This window comes from Onychostruthus taczanowskii, unplaced genomic scaffold (assembly GCF_017590055.1).
Source record: "Onychostruthus taczanowskii isolate IOZ18803 unplaced genomic scaffold, ASM1759005v1 scaffold26, whole genome shotgun sequence".
Taxonomy (NCBI): domain Eukaryota; kingdom Metazoa; phylum Chordata; class Aves; order Passeriformes; family Passeridae; genus Onychostruthus; species Onychostruthus taczanowskii.
In genome coordinates this window covers 4,441,984-4,458,025 of record NW_024499906.1, presented here as the reverse complement: position 1 = coordinate 4,458,025, position 16,042 = coordinate 4,441,984, and the positions used below count along the sequence as shown (strand labels likewise).

The 16,042-nt window shown below is 37.1% G+C and overlaps 1 protein-coding gene across 4 annotated transcripts in view; it reads right to left on the bottom strand.

Moving 5' to 3' along the window:
- Positions 1-460: 460 nt before the first annotated feature.
- DGKH (diacylglycerol kinase eta) overlaps positions 461-16,042 on the bottom strand; it is a 159,463-nt gene continuing 143,881 nt past the window's right edge. For all 4 annotated transcript variants that reach the window (XM_041407298.1, XM_041407299.1, XM_041407300.1 and 1 more), the window contains one exon: positions 461-11,371. In XM_041407298.1, the coding sequence (XP_041263232.1) occupies positions 11,282-11,371 (90 nt within the window). In that variant the 3' untranslated portion in view covers positions 461-11,281. The remainder of the gene's footprint in view (positions 11,372-16,042) is intronic.

Sequence of the window (16,042 nt, the reverse complement as noted above, 5' to 3'; positions counted from 1 at the left end):
GGAATCAGCCCCCGTGTGTGTCAGGGCTGGTGCCAGCGAGGCACAGCCCCTGCTGCTGAGGGAAAACGTGTTTGCTTTACTGCCACTTACCCGTGGAAAACATGTGCTACCGAACGTTCTGTTTAAATGGCTGTTGTTACCATGGATGCAAATGCAAATCTGTTTTTACGCTTAATATGTTGTGTGGCAGCAAGATCCAGCAGAAGATTCCTGCAGATGTAAACACCTACATGCACAGTGACCTACTTACATGTGGGTTTGCACGTAGCCATGTAGAGGATGTATAAACGCTGTATTGGAAGCCCCGAATTTAAGAGAATTTTCAGACAGTCCCTGGCAGACAGTAAAATTATGCCTGGTATTTATTCATCCAATTTTGATGTAGTTTTGAATTTTCTTTTAAATCCCAAAGTCTTAGTCTTGTGCCAAGGAGTTGCCATTACATTGATTTAATTGGAGAATTCTGGTTTAGATTTGGTGACATTGGTAGCAGCCCACATTTTGAGTGGATAACATCTAAAATTCAGTGCCATGATGTTTAAACACTTCCAGTGATTTCTAGACACAAAATAAATTCAAGGACTTATATACATTGAATGCATTCTGTTTATTTGAGAAGGAAGATCTCATACGAGTGCCTGTTATGGAAGGCATCTCTTATCATGTACAATAAAATCAACCATTGCTTCCAGCAGAATACAAAAATACACATCTCAGTGACTTCCATACAATAATAAATATGTAATCATGCATCCAACAATAAAAAGGCACAGAAAACTGGTCACTTAGTAGTCATAAAAATTACTAACTATATTAACAAAGCCACCCAAATTATCTGTACAAGGAAATGTAACAATATATTCCAAAGGTGAAAACACATAAAACATCTTTAAAATAGTATATGCAATAAATACCTCAATTGTTTTTATATATTAAAAATAAAACTGTGCCATTGTAAACAGTATGTAAACAAACAAAATTCACTGTTCCTTACCATTATTACAAGTAAATAAAGCCAAAAGTTACACCCCTGCTCTGTTAGATATACTTCATTGGCAAGTTTTGTCAGGCTGTTTAAAGTTTTAGTCTTTTCTGCAGCAAACAGAGCCTGCTATGTGTGTAATTCTAAGTATTAGAGCAATTGCTAAGCTTTAAAACCGACTGCCCAGGACATAGTAGGTCATCAAAGAGAACTGGAGCTAGGAAAAGCAATTCTTGCAGTGTTATGGACAGAAGTCATTTATTTTCACTACATATAACAGTGTGGGTAAAACTCAACAGTTTACATAACACTGCTCTCCTGCAGGACTCGAGGGGGCTGTACAGAGGTGGTGAGCATCCCTATTCCTTTGGGTGGAGAAAGTGAGGCACTCAAAGGTTAACTGTGCTGCCCCCAGTCTTACACCAGCTCCACTGGCAGGAAACCAAAGGCAGAATCCAGACCTTCAGCCATTTCCTCCTCATTTCCTCAGCTATCACATGGCCTTGCAGACAAATAAAGGTGTGTCCTAAACTCCAGCCCTGATTAAAATTGCAGAAATCCAACCAACATGCAAAAGGAAAGGTGTCTGCCTGCTTGGACACCCATCTGCCCCCACCGACAACCACGGAGCCCTCACCAAGTGAAGCAGGAGCACCATAGGAGCTTATCCCCCACTAATCTGTGATCAGAGCCACATTAGCAGACTAACGAGCCCACACAGAGCCCTGTGTATCCTGCGCAAGCCTACTGATTGCCTCAAATGTCTATTCTTTTGAGGTCTGTTTCTACAGCCAACAAACTCCTAGAAAGTTCAACCAAGCTGCAAACCTCCTGCCTTATTAGCAAGGGGAAGGATAGGAATCTGAATATGATCCTTTCTTAAACAAAATTATAAGAAAAGATTCCTGGAAGTGGTGGGCATTTGCACAGATGTCTTCAGAAAGGGCCTTGTGAAGGAAGGTGTCTGCTATCTTATTTCTTCAGCTTTTGATAACCTTGACATAACTACCTCATTATTACTTACAAGTCCCACTATCCCTGGGATGACTATCTATGATAAATATAAACTTACCTGTTCCCAACATATGTATTTCAAAGTGCATGACAGCTCTTATTTGAAAATGGTATTTTAGCCTTAGATGAAGAAATTAGGATACATCTACTTAGCTGTTTCACAGCCATATGGTTTTTTTTACAGGAAGAATACACTTTGAGCATACATAATTAAAAGATACCCTGGAAAGGGATTTAGGAAGCGCTGCATTATGTTTCCTCCTTGTGCTATTAAAGAACTGTTCCTTCTGCCTCTAGACAAGTGATTTCTCTAATGTCACGCAGTTGTCTGACTTGCCTTACCACTTAACATTTTCATAATTTTAATTGATCCATGGAATATAAAAAGTCATTCAACACACTGGCTCTGAAGATACTTCCATGTCTTGATGAGAAGCTTAAAGCCACATACTTACTATATAACATTTTTTTTCCCCAATAAGGTACTTTTGGATAAGGTACTTCAAGTGTCTCATACCAGATCTGCAGAGACAGGTGAGTTGCATGAGATCAGTAGGTACAGAAACAGACAGGACTACTTTTTATTTATCAATGAATACTTCTTCACATTCACCTGCCACATTGCATTCCCTCTTCGTGAGAGGAGAGAGGCATGAAAGGTGATCTCATTTTAGATGATTCTGTATTAAATCTTACAAAAGTTATTTTAGAAGGTATTTTCTTAGACATGTTGAAGGACCAGATCAATGAAAAATTCTGTACAGTCTCTGAGGCATATATTCCCACCTGTGTTGTAGTTTGCAAGTTCCATAGAAAAATCCAAATAGAAACTGCAGATTTCACATTGGGAAAAAATAAATACATTTCACTCATTAAAAAAATTATCACAGTAGGAAAATAGCCAGTAAACAATAGATTCAGAGGGGTTTAATCTTGGCCCCCATGAGATCAATGGGAGTTTTGCCAAGGATTTCAAAAAAGCCAAAATTTCACCCAGAATCATATACAATTCTTTAGTTGACAACAATCATAAACATCCTGCCACCCCATTGTATAAGTTAAATATTAATAAGCATCTGTAAACATCCTGCAATTTATCTGATATAAAAAATACTATAATAAAAACAATGCAGCATCTCAAGCACTGTATAGTTTTAAGTTTTTTTTGGCTCTACACACAAGTTGGCATTGTTATATTGGGCTAAACCAAGGTATGTATATACATCTCTATGTACAGGTGTGTTCTCACATAAACACTATGAACTAGGTACTACATATCTACACACATCCACACAAATACTGGCAAGAGAATGACATTCCTAGGTTTGGCACATAAAAGCCTACCCATGATCAATTTGAGGATCTCTCTTATGTGAGGAGCATTTTCTCTCCAAGAAAATCATCTGTAGGCTTAAATGTAAATGCTGTAAGTTAAATACTAGAACAATCTCCAAGGGGCTAAAGTACTGTTTAAAGCACTGCATATGCCTAAGTCCCAAAAAATTTATATGATTGCAAAGATGATGGACTTTCTTGTGGAATGAACAGGAAGAAGGGGAAACGAACGGAAGAAACTACTGGGTACACACTAGTTTTTACCTAAACCCATACAAACCATGTTAGATGTTTTCATTTTCAATTGAATATCGGTTTGGATTGAGTGGAAATTATGTGTTATAGCTCTTTGCTGCAAACTGCCATTTAGACCCAAATATATGAGTTATGCAGAGAACTAGACAGTGTCACATTTCTGCAATGCTTCCATGTGTAGTTCATGCATCCACTCATGCATGTAAGTGGATGTTACTACAGAATTAACTAACAGCTGTACTGGAATACCAGTGTAAGTTACAAGCCTGGCTAATGACTGGAACCACCCATGCTGCACTGGGATCCTCTCAGAACTTTTGAAATATCTTCAGCTGAAATTTACCTTCCTTAAATGCCAGAATATACATTAAAAATACATTAATGCAATTCCATAGTACTCAGTATTTGAAGATCCTGCTCTAGACAGACAGATATGACAGTGAGAAGTTTTGTTAGTAGTGACTGATAGGTTTGCTGTCACCATGAATTAAGACAAGAAGCTGCTTGAAGAATATGATGTTATATTATTTGTGTATGATGACAGCAACAAAGAAGAGCCAGAGGAAAGGGGCAGAGATCACGCCCCCTTCACCTTTCAGGAGCATCTCAACAGCTTGTACTCCTTATGTACAAATACCATCTATTGCATGTCTCATCTGCCACTGTGAATATCACCTTGCTATTTGATGATCCCACTGACATACAAGCATATTAAATTCCTAAGGTAACTGGCAGCTCTAGGGAGGTGCCTAAAAGAGTTGCAGCTCTTTTAGGATTCAAAGGATATGATGTAAAAAGGTGGCTAATGAAACAAATTATTTCAGGACAGGTTCACAAGCTGTGCTCCTTGAGTGGGAAAAATGGTAATTTTTGTCGAATATGGGCAACTGCGTTTTTCACGTTACCCAATTTAAGGAGACATAAAACCAAGACAGAAAGTACAGACACCACAAATGACAGATGCCTGTAGAAAATCCTTTGGAATGTGACTAGGCACGCAGTCCAAATGCCTGTTTCAACGTATAGACATGGCATCTTGTGAGAGGAGAGTGCTACTAGGAACCTTCACAGTGAGAATCTGCATGCCTGTGTGCTCCTTGTAAACCTTCCTAAGCTATCCAACTAGAAAATCTTGTATCCTAGAAATTCTCATAAAAAGATTTTGGGTCCTACTGTTCAGCATACATGCTCTCCCCATCCCTGAAAAGCAAGACCAAGCAGCTTTGAATAGCTTTCCTCCATCTCCCCATTCACAAAATAATTGACCTTGACTGCAAAGAGAATTAGTCCCAAACAGAGCTTACTTCAATTAACACCAGGAGAAAAACAGTTGTGTCTCTATCTCTTTCCTTGCTAATGACACTCAGGTTATTAATTAAACTGGTTTTTATCCAATTAATGCTTTAGTTTAAAAAAACTGGGACTTCAAATGCTATTTCCTTTAAAAAGTCAGAGAAGGGGCACTGGAGATTTTATTTTTGGCTTTACACACAGTTTCCATAATGAAAACAAACCACCCAATTTTACTTTTAGTTCATTTCTTCCTGTTCCCACCATCCAGTTCACACAATCTTGTCTACCTGGATCAAGCACAGCTCCCTAAAATAGTTGTTTCCAATGAATTTGGAAAAAGATAATTGCAAATGACTTAAAATTTTGTACCACATTGCATTTATATTCAGTAGCTTTTCAATCCTAACACTAGTCTTTGAATAATACTACAAATTATCTTTTTGCAAAGTATTTGTTCCACAAATAAAATATTCACTGGCCATTTGTATATTGTCCTACTAATAGCTACCATAATGTTCAGTATTTTCAACGTCTTACGCACATGGTAGAGTTACCCAAAACACTTCTCTTTCCAAGGGCATTCTGGTAGCTTGTGTTAACTGTTAGAGCTTCCAGAAGGGACTGTAAAAATATAATTTAAAAGATTTTAGTCCACCATGGCTAGGCTAGGTTTTGGAGCCTGAAGCCTTGGTGTACCTTCTTCTCCCTGACCCTACAACTTTTTCCTGGCCTGCCTGTCCAGCTCTTCTGAACAGAAACCATGGAGAGATGTGCAAGGGTCTCATCTTGCCAGAAGCTGGGAGCTCATCCAGACACAGGAGCTGGGAAACAACGCAAAAACATTAATAAAGGCATGACTGGTGTTAAACATAAATGAGGCACCAGCTTCTTCTGCCCCACTAATACAAACAATAGGTTATAGGAACTCAAAATCCCATCAGAGAGCTCATCAAGTTTTTGCCAACTGGGAAACAAGTCTTTAATCATTTAAAACAGATGTTCGTAATTCTACCATGTGCATATAGGAATTTTATGTTGAGTGTTCTGAAGGTGATAGATCTTTAACCACTACAGCTAAATTGATTAAAATTTGTCCAGAAATACTCTTGGTTATGTATTCATCAGCATTTTGCTTCTTTGCAAAAGTATTAACAATGCTAAAATTTTTTAATTTACATATGACAAGGAAGATGATGTTTTAAGATTAATTCTATGCACTGAAAAAAACCACAAACCTTTCCCAATTATTCTTTTTCAGTTAAAGTATTGAGGGTGATCACTATTAAACCTACAGAAGTTGCTATGAATTTTGGTATTAACTCCAACTGGCTACAGAAATAGTCCTCTCAAGGCCTCCAGATGGCTTCCAAATGGATTCTAATTTCTGAGAAACACACTGGTCTTCTGTATGGCCAAAACAAACATTTCAAGTACATAAGCTAACATCTAACAGAGCTATGAAATGCAAATTCTACTAATGCAACAGCAGTAGAAAACAACTAAAAAATCTTTTTTCTTTTTGTAAAAAAAATCCATTCCACATTATACTCTAGACATAAATACAGAAATTTATACAATCAGTAACGAGTTTATATTGATAATTACCAAATGATGTTTTATCAATCCTGCTGATGCTACTATTCATCTCTGAAGAGAAAGCAGAGATATTTTAAGTCCTGTCCAAAGCTTAAATCCTGTCCAAACTCCTCAGCTTCCTCAAGTCATCAAAAACTTGTTCCTTAAGACAGCGACAGAGTCACGTACAGTTCTTGCAAACATGAAATCCATGCAGTTAGAATAAGCAGCATCAAACCTTGATGATATGAAAATCATACCACAAAACATACAATCCACAAACATACATGAAAACAGAATAAAAAATACGGGACAGCCTCTGTTATAGATGTATACAGGATGCTGCAGTTGAGAGGTACTTAAGTTATTGGGGTGAAAAAATAAATTTAAAATTACTTCTTTAATTTTATTTTCTGTGGCTCTCGTTTACTCATACAAGTGATTTCCTGGTGGTAAGCTGAACAAATTGCTCCAGCTGTTATCCTCAATGAGATACATTCCTTGTGACTTCACCTTTCACAAAGACTTTTTGCACTGCTAATTATTAATTACCAGAACTGTTGAACTCATAGGGAAGAACTTAATATTTAGGGGCACACAGAGAGCACCGCAGAAATAGCTGTAAACACTACTAATGCAATCACTAACAGGAAGCATCAAGCAAAATGGAATCACCATGGGGGGTTTTATCTTGCAAGTACATTATTACAACTGTTTTTAAAGTAGAACTATGGAACGTCCTCTCATATTTGCTTTATATATAAATTTTCCATTACATGTGGAAAAGGTCTCCTGCCAGTCTTCCTGAAATGAAGACCACATGCACTGAAAAACAATCATAATTTTACCCTTGAAGTAATACTCATTATCAAGGCTTTATGAAATTTTCATTAATAGCATGAGCAAGTTCAATTAAAAAGTAAAATTGGCAGGTTATCTATTTCTCTACAAAAAGCATGGGAAAATATAAAATGGACATTTATGAAGAAAAAAAAAATCAATACCTCTCCTTTGAATTACAGTGATGCAGCACTGCAGTATTAATTATTTTGGGCAGGGATAGAGAGATAAAGATTATTTCTATTTGTTATTTACAGGACCGAGCATGTTAATTCCAGTCCCAAAACAAGAAATACTGGCATGAAATAGTCTGGGAGGGTTTTTGATAATATGCTTTACACTTTACTGTTCTTCCAAGTTCAAAGCATTCAGGAAAAAAGAATAGTGTTTAAGGGGAGAGACATATAATGTATCAAAGAAAATTTTCCCTTGCCATCTTATAAAAAATTGATTTCCGAATCGTCTTTTAAGTATTGGAGAACATCCCCAACACCTAAAACCATGAGTTGTCTTGATTTCATTCAGTTTCTAAAAAGAAGTCATGAGGCTTTATAAAGACAAAACTTGCATGACCCAAATCAGAGGTTGCTACAGCAATCAAATAAAGTGAACTGAGAAAACCCTATTTGAAAATGACAAAACAGCATCTTATATTTAGCAACCTGCTGCAGTTTTAGCTTTTCAACTATACGAATACCAGCCACTACAAAAAAATGCAGATTACTCTGCACTCCTTTCAGGCTTTGATGTATACTGACCACAGAAATCGCATGTATTTGACTGGGGAGGAAAAATTTAATCCAGTAAAGTTTGTATAGGGATTGTCTTGATAAATCTAGCAACGATGAATCAGGCTCCACAGGATCTTGTTTTCTAAAAAGCTAACTGCTTTTAGGGATGTGTTTACCTTGGTTTTGTTAAGATATTGGGATGTGTGCTTTGAAGCACTTTTTTACAGCAGGATTAAACTAGGGAGAACACAGTATGTTTAAAAAAATGTACTTAGTTCTAGGAGCTGGGACTTCTACAGCAGAAAGAAAAAAACCCCAATACTTAGAATAACCATGAGAGAGTAACACTGTGTTCAGGTCTTCAAAAAAGCCACAGCACTTAAACACAGCTACAACCCACGACCTCCAGAGAGAACCCCTGTAAAAATATTTGGAGCCTCCTTGTCAGATGCATTTGCATTTCATAGCCAACACTAGTCTAAGGCATAGAGTTGCATAACATTTGCTCTCCTGGGCATCTAATAAATACAGCACAAATGATACTTACAGTTCTGTTTTTTTCCTATTCACATGTTTAAAAAAACTGCTTAGGATAATCAAAGTTAAATTCTTTGGTGGTCATTTAGAAAAATGAACATTGATCAGTTGTCCTGTACTGAGGTAATTTGAGGTGTGTCATAAGAAAGCTGTGTTACAAACAAAATTTTCCCATTTTCCCTGTCCAAAAGCAGCTCCCATTTTTCAATATACTCAGCATAGACCTCTACAGTGACTTGGAGAGATCTGGTTCCATAGCCCATCTTAATGCATTACATACAGCAAGGCTGAAAGTTGTAAAGAGATTGTATCTTACAATCAGGAGAGCAAAGAAAGTTCTGCTATGTATTATGTCCTTGAATAGATCAGAAGATTAGCTATGTTGTCTACTGTAATATCTATATGCTAAAATGCTGCCACATGTTAAAATGCAGTGTAGCTTTTGGAGAAACAAAGAGAAAAGGAAATAATGCTTACAAAGACTTGGCAGATGTCACCTGAACGTCATTAAAGGGGTGAAATGTCAAGTACATTAAAATAAAACCAAAACCAACAAACTTTCCATTGTTTGCCTAACTTTCCATTTTTTTTCATATGCTTTTCATATAACAGCCTGAAAGTCATATAATTTGGCAAATGCATTTTGGTTTGTTTTTTACGCAAAACCTAACAGAAAGTAGCCTTTTACTTTTGTTTACCAGAATAATCATTATATCCACAGAACTCCCAGAGTGGTGCCTGTTGAACCTACAGCAGCAAGAACACAAAGAAGATAAAAACTAAGCCTGTTTTGATTGATTTTTTTTTTCTCCAATAAAAAATGAGTATGATAGATTTTACTTTCCAAGGGATGAGTCCCATCTACTTGCCATGGAACAACTCTGGTCATATGCATGAGAAATGGAGGGCAAAACCAGGATGCAGTACTTGACATTGGCCCCTTTATACAAGAAAATAAGTTTTGGTAAAAACAAATGAAACTTTACTCTCCTGCCCATGAGTGAAACATAAATAGATGTTAAGATACTCTTTTAACATGCAAGAAACATCAAAGCTACTTGATTAAGTGAAAGTCAAGTGTTCCTCGTGCTGCAACGCCACATTGCTAGAAACAGCAAGGAGAGAGCAATTCTGTGCAAGTTTTCTGGCAGGTGCAAAGTCATCTAATCTCAAACATTTAGGTAGGATTTTTTTTGTAGATATCTAAAATTTATTTTCCTGCTACATTAATACTTTTGTGAAAAGTTAACCAGGAAATTAAATTATGAACCTATTTCATTTAAGTAAGTGTAAATAACCTTACACTAACCAAACTGTGGTCTAGAGCAATATCTAAAAAAAGATGGTTTTAATGTTTTTAACCTGTTTACACTCATGGATTACTGTCTTGCATGTGATTCATCTTAGCATGCATAGCCTAAAACCTTATAGTCTGGGTTTTTTAATTTTTATGCTCTACTGATGGTGGAATGCTGTCAAGAAACAAATTGATACCTTTTTAAAGAAATGCACATAGATGCATTTTTAAATTAATAGTTAATTAGCAACAAGTATAAGTTTACCCCACAAAAATCAAATCAGCTGCTACATTTTAAATATCTTCTTATGTATGATAAATAAAATTAAATTTTCCTTTAAGAAAATTTCATTAATATTTAAACCTGCTTTTGAACAATAGAATAAATAAAACCATTAGTGCCTACAAGTTCAAATATGCTACAAATGTTTAAGATAACTGAATAACTATATTAAAATGCACCATGAGAAAATTCTTTACCATTTTCCATGCAGGAAGCCAATTGATGTTTTTGTGAGGTACCGGTCTTTCAAAAATTCTCATAAGTTAGTTACCTGATAAACCTTCTGTACATGATATATTTAAAAATCTAACTGTACAGTGTTTCAATCATATATAATCTGCTGAATATGGCACAAATGCAAAGTTTCCACACCCACACACCCTTTGCCGTAGAACACGTTTTAGGCATAACACAACACTGAAGAATAGAAAAGTGCCTGAAATTGGAAGAAAAAAAAAAAGACACTCAAGTAGCAATAAATTAAATCTCATTCAAACCGATAAAAAAGTTGTTCAAGTGTTTAAAGTATCAGATGTGTCATGCAACAGAACAACAGACAATTCAGGCAGGCACACCATGCATTATAGTTTGCATTCATGGTATCACGAGGTATCTCTCCCCTCTTCTGCATGGCCAGCGAGTGCTGGATACCTGCGGCACTGCCAGGCTCACGCGTTGAACCTTCCAAACTTCCTGGTCTCCTGCACAGGAGGTTTTACAGAGCTACGCCTCGGAAGGAAAACCAGATGACCTCATGCTGTACAGTGGCATCTTGCTGCAGCATAAAGAGAGGCATACTGAGCTGCATGTAAGCAAAGCAGTCATTCCTTGATTATATTTTCCAGTCAGTGCAGTTCACCATCAACCGATCAATTTACCAGACTGGGCTAATCCAAACTGGCCAATTTGCACACCAAGAAAACATCTTCGCAGAACATATCACCTTTTCCTTTTTGTTTTGGCACAAATCCTTTTGTACTCTTGCTGCAAGTTCTTCACCACACAAGAATTCAGAGATGCTAGCCTGTACAAACACCAGTGCTTATTCTTCCATACACTACAAGGACAGCCAAGTGCCTGCAACAGCTTTGCTTCTCCAGCAACTTTATCTTCTCTCTTTAAGAAAAGCACCAGCATAATTACACTTCAGACAAAGGGGTGTTCTTGCTGAGCTCTTTAATTCCCTGGAGAATTCGCTTCATATGACCCACTTTCGTTATCCCCAGGTCCTACAGAAAATTTAAAAATAGAAAAAGGAAAAAAAGAGAAGAAGAAGAAGAAAAAGAAGGAAGTTTACTTTAAAAACAGGAAAAAGAAACCCCATTGACTATGACCTATCCATGCAACAGATGTCTAGAAATGTGCTCACTGCAATCAACAGTAACCAGGAAGTGTTAGCAAGAGTTGCTTTACGAAAAGACTGCTTAGAGCGTACAATGAATCCCTCTCTGTCTGGCACACAAAAAATTACTTACCTGCAACAGTCACAACCCAGGGCACTTCAATACACACCAAAACCATCTTTGGCTTGACTTATAAATACAAACACCTTTCACAATTTCTGGCAAAATAAATAGAACAATCTCCCCCTCCTCTCTAACGCAGCAACCAAATGCTTGGTAGAATGGGATGGATTGGAACTTCTGTCCAGCAATGTCAGTTGATATGAGGCCCTATGATGTCTGCTTTAATCAGCAAACAGACATATCCCCAGTTTCTCAAGGGAAAGCGGATGTAATGGCTACAGGCATGTAGGACAACTTCCCTTTAGAGAGCAATAGACAGAGTAAGCCTTTGTTTTTCATTCCAAAATGGTTACATCTCCTAGCATGGATGTTCCTGATTAGAGAGCTGGAAGAAAAATTATCAGAAACATGATAGTCATATCCCTAAGGAAATGTAAAAAGCACAAATCTCCTTGTAGCCACTAAATCATTCACATCAGCTGAAATATTTCTATTATTGGTTTCCAGACCCGTCTCTGTATGCAACAACAGACAAGAATTTTTTGTAGCAAACTTCTTCCAGTATTAGTAATAGCTTTAGCAGCATGCTTTTTCAATTTTGGCTGGTCCAATGATCAGAGAAACAGAATGGGATGCCCAGCTGTGCTAATGATCTCCCACCACACTAAAGAATTTTCAGCTCAGTCTGGTGGAAATCTGCTTCCCATATCTGTAAAACTCAGCTCTGAAAAAGTCTTTATAATCCATGTTTTAGTGGTGTTGAGCAATCAGCAGAGTCAAACACTAGTTATTGTAAAATAAACCTTACATAAATAGATTGTAGTTAAATAACTAAAAAAAAAATTAGAAAAGTTTCACTATTTTTTTGAAATACAAATAATTTCATTTTAATAGGAAGATTTTTCCATTACAGAGACATTAAAAAGAAGGGAGTGTAATTAGGCAGTTCAAAAATTTTTTTCTCATAAAGAGTGGAAAATGAAACCATATATATTATTCTGTATGTACTCTACACAAAGACTGTATCTACATTTTTACAGCCACAGAGACCTCAGAAAAATCTGTATTCTATATTACTTTAAAATGTTAGCATGCATTTAATTCGGAAGAAAGGGGTGGTAAAATGGGCATGAATTAATTATTTTATTATAAAGGTAGTGCAGCCAAGATTAAACAGATGGTTTAATTTTCAGAGAGTCAAGACTGAATTCTGGTTATGTTAGAGAGAAAAAATACTTGGTGTTTGTTCAGTTGAAAACTGTCAGCACTATAAATAGGTATCGTCCTTCAGAGGACTTTGGCACAAAGGTGTCAGCATTAAGGAGTTCAATTTGTTCACAAAAGTTCCCAAAGTAAGTGCTGTTCATAAACTACCTGGAAAAAACCTCATGATTTTCAACATCACATAAATTTATATTTTATTTTCACTAATAGTCATCTTACTTATAAACCAATGTAGTACTAATTTTTAATTTAAGATACTTAATGTAGGTAGTAGTCAAATTCATCCTAAAATGACGGTAATATTTATAATTTTACATTTCTGTAATATTGTCCTTTTTAAATGTTAAACTTAAGTCTCAAGTGAATCAAAAAAAACCACACATGACTACTGAAACTAATGAAATACCCTAGTTGCTATATGGAAGAAATTCTGCGTAAGGGAAAACCCATAAGGATATTTTCCAAACCACAACAAACCACACAATTTAAAGGTTAAGAACTTACAAAATCTTCAGAACAAATATATTTTCATGAGTAGAACTTCTGTTGGGTTAGTAATATAGTGAGATGTTGCCAGAGTTCAAAATCAGAAAGAAGAAACATATGAAATTCCAAAAAAACTCAGCCACTTTTCCCACTAGCCTTTGTAAAGCATTTCACAAGACCCTTGATTCAGAGGCAAGGGATTTGGGGTTTATTTATTTTCCAGCTGAAGTTGCTGTAATGCATATCAGAACAGCAAGACTCAAGTGCCTCATCAAAAATTTTGGGGACCCCTTTCTGCTATACTTCCAAGGGGAAAAAACACCCCAACCAAAAATTCGGATTTTTTATGCTTTTATAATACTTTTCAGTTTGGTGGAAACTAGAATTTTACAGTCATGACACTAGATGCTATTTGGTATCCTCAGTTTACTGCTCATGCAGAAAAGTTTGCTGAAATTTTCTCATCTCAGACTAAAAGGATCTGCTACCTCAGCATATCATGCATCATTCAAGAATGAGAGCCTCAAAGATCTCTGTGTATTTGTGCATGAGACATAATCTGTTCATATCTAATTGGTATATAGTTAGCAAAAACTCAATTTGACTAAACTACAGTTTGAAGAAGAAACTCTAGCTAGAGTCTGAAGAAAAAAAAAAGCTTTTCTTTTTTCCCAGATATGGCCTTAGAACTACAGCATCACTTCTCCTCCTGCTCTCCCTAATCACTGTACCATCTTCTGGCCAAATGTACCACCACTAGCAAACAATTTATATAAGAACTCCTTAATAATACCTTCTAAATGTGAAATCTACCCTACTTGCATCCCCAGTGTAAAAGGTCATTTAGCATGTCTGAAATCTAACAAATCTTACAAAACTTTGTCCATAAAATAACTTTTTCAAAACATGATATTGCAAAACACAGGGATGAAGTGTCACAGTCCTTCTCACAGATTTTAGTTTGACTGGCACTGCTTATCAAGTTGATCTGTGCATGGAAAGCCTTTTTTCAAGGACACCAACACTGCTTTGGAGCTTTAAGGAGACATCGTTCCCTCGTCCTACCAAATGTGTTGCAGTTCTGATTATGACTAAGCTGCTTGCATAGGAATATGGTTATCAGTGCGAAGAATGCCAATATTTATTTCAGAAAAATTAGTCTAGTTTTCAGTAAGTTTGCTTGTAAAATAAGGTTAAAAAAAAAAAGTCACAACTATGCCTTCTTTCTACAGTTTCTCCAGAACAATACACAATTTACGGCCCAGCCATTCATCAAACAAAAGAAAATCATACGAGTGTAAATTTCTATGATCCCCCTAAATGAAATCAGGCATAAGAGGCTGGAGAAAGATCATTACTGCAAGGACTGGGTGGAAAGAGGTATTCTGGTTCTTCATTTGCTAGCTGCCACACAGAGCTCCCTGAGAATGGGATCCACAAGCTATGCAGATATACAATTAGAGGTGCTCAATTCTTCTGTCAGCATATCAATCTGTTCCAGTGATGCGTGCAAAGGAAGAGTGTTTCATCAAATCCTTCTCCATACTGCTTTTTATCTCTACTTTTGACCACAAAAAAAAAAAAAAAAAAAAAGGTGGGCTCAGAGGATTCAATTAAAACAGGCAGCAATTTTTCCTGCTGCAGACGTGAAAGGTAATAGACGTAAATGTATTGCACATGAGTTAGGAGCTCATGAATCAATGGTGATCTCATTTAGCTCGTCAGGAAGCACAGGCCTTGCAGTGGAAGAGAGGCTGCAGACAGATTATAGCTTGCAAGAGCACTGAAGCCTCATCTGCACACCTCGATAGCCAAAGGGAGGAAATATTCACAGGGCAGCTTGTGACGTGTTCCTCATTTCCCAAGTACCACATGACACATTTTGACACCAATTCTGGTCACTGAAGAAAACGGCAGGCTGCCTGAGCCATCCTTAATTGGCTCCCTGCAGAGACCCTGCCCTGTAATCAGCAGGATGAGCACTAAACTCTGCTATTTAAGTTCAGTGTTGTTACACACAATGCAAGCCATGCCTGCCCAAAAACCTGGCCTAGCTTATGAAGGGCACCGATTTGGAAGCTCTCAGCATCTGCTAATGAGCACATGGGGCGATTCTGGAACGAGATTTTGGTTAGCTCAGGGCATGCCCTTGGCAGCCTGTGTGGAGCAGCTCGTCATCCTACCTGTCTCCAGGCAGCACTGCACAGAGGAAACAGTAGGCTCTCTGCAGGCCCTCCAAGACAAGCCTTTAGATTTTTCATGGCACACACCTTTGTGATGGGATTTTATATACACTGAACCAACGTGAGCCCTAGCAACAGGGATAAAGGGTTGATAATTCCCCTGCTGCAGATATTTACTTGGTTTAAGTGCCAGTCCACTGGGCATGCAGTCAAATTGGTACTCGTGAGAAATAAGGCACGGCCAGAAGCCATGTCCAGTTTAACATTGATCTTACCCACCATAATTTATTCCAACAAGTTGGACTTTTTAAATTTTCTTAACATTTTAGCAGACCTATGCATTGTGTGATGCTGAGTTTCTCAGCTGAATTTTAAGTTCATTCAGAACAGGGACTTGCAACATCCATCACTAGAACACTATGGTGGATTGCTTGGACAGTCTTCTATTTCTAAAGTTTTGCAAGTTTTAAAGTTTTTTTTTTTATTTAAACTGTCCCTCCCTGTCAGAAACCATCCTGAAAGAAAGGAATTTAACTTCCAT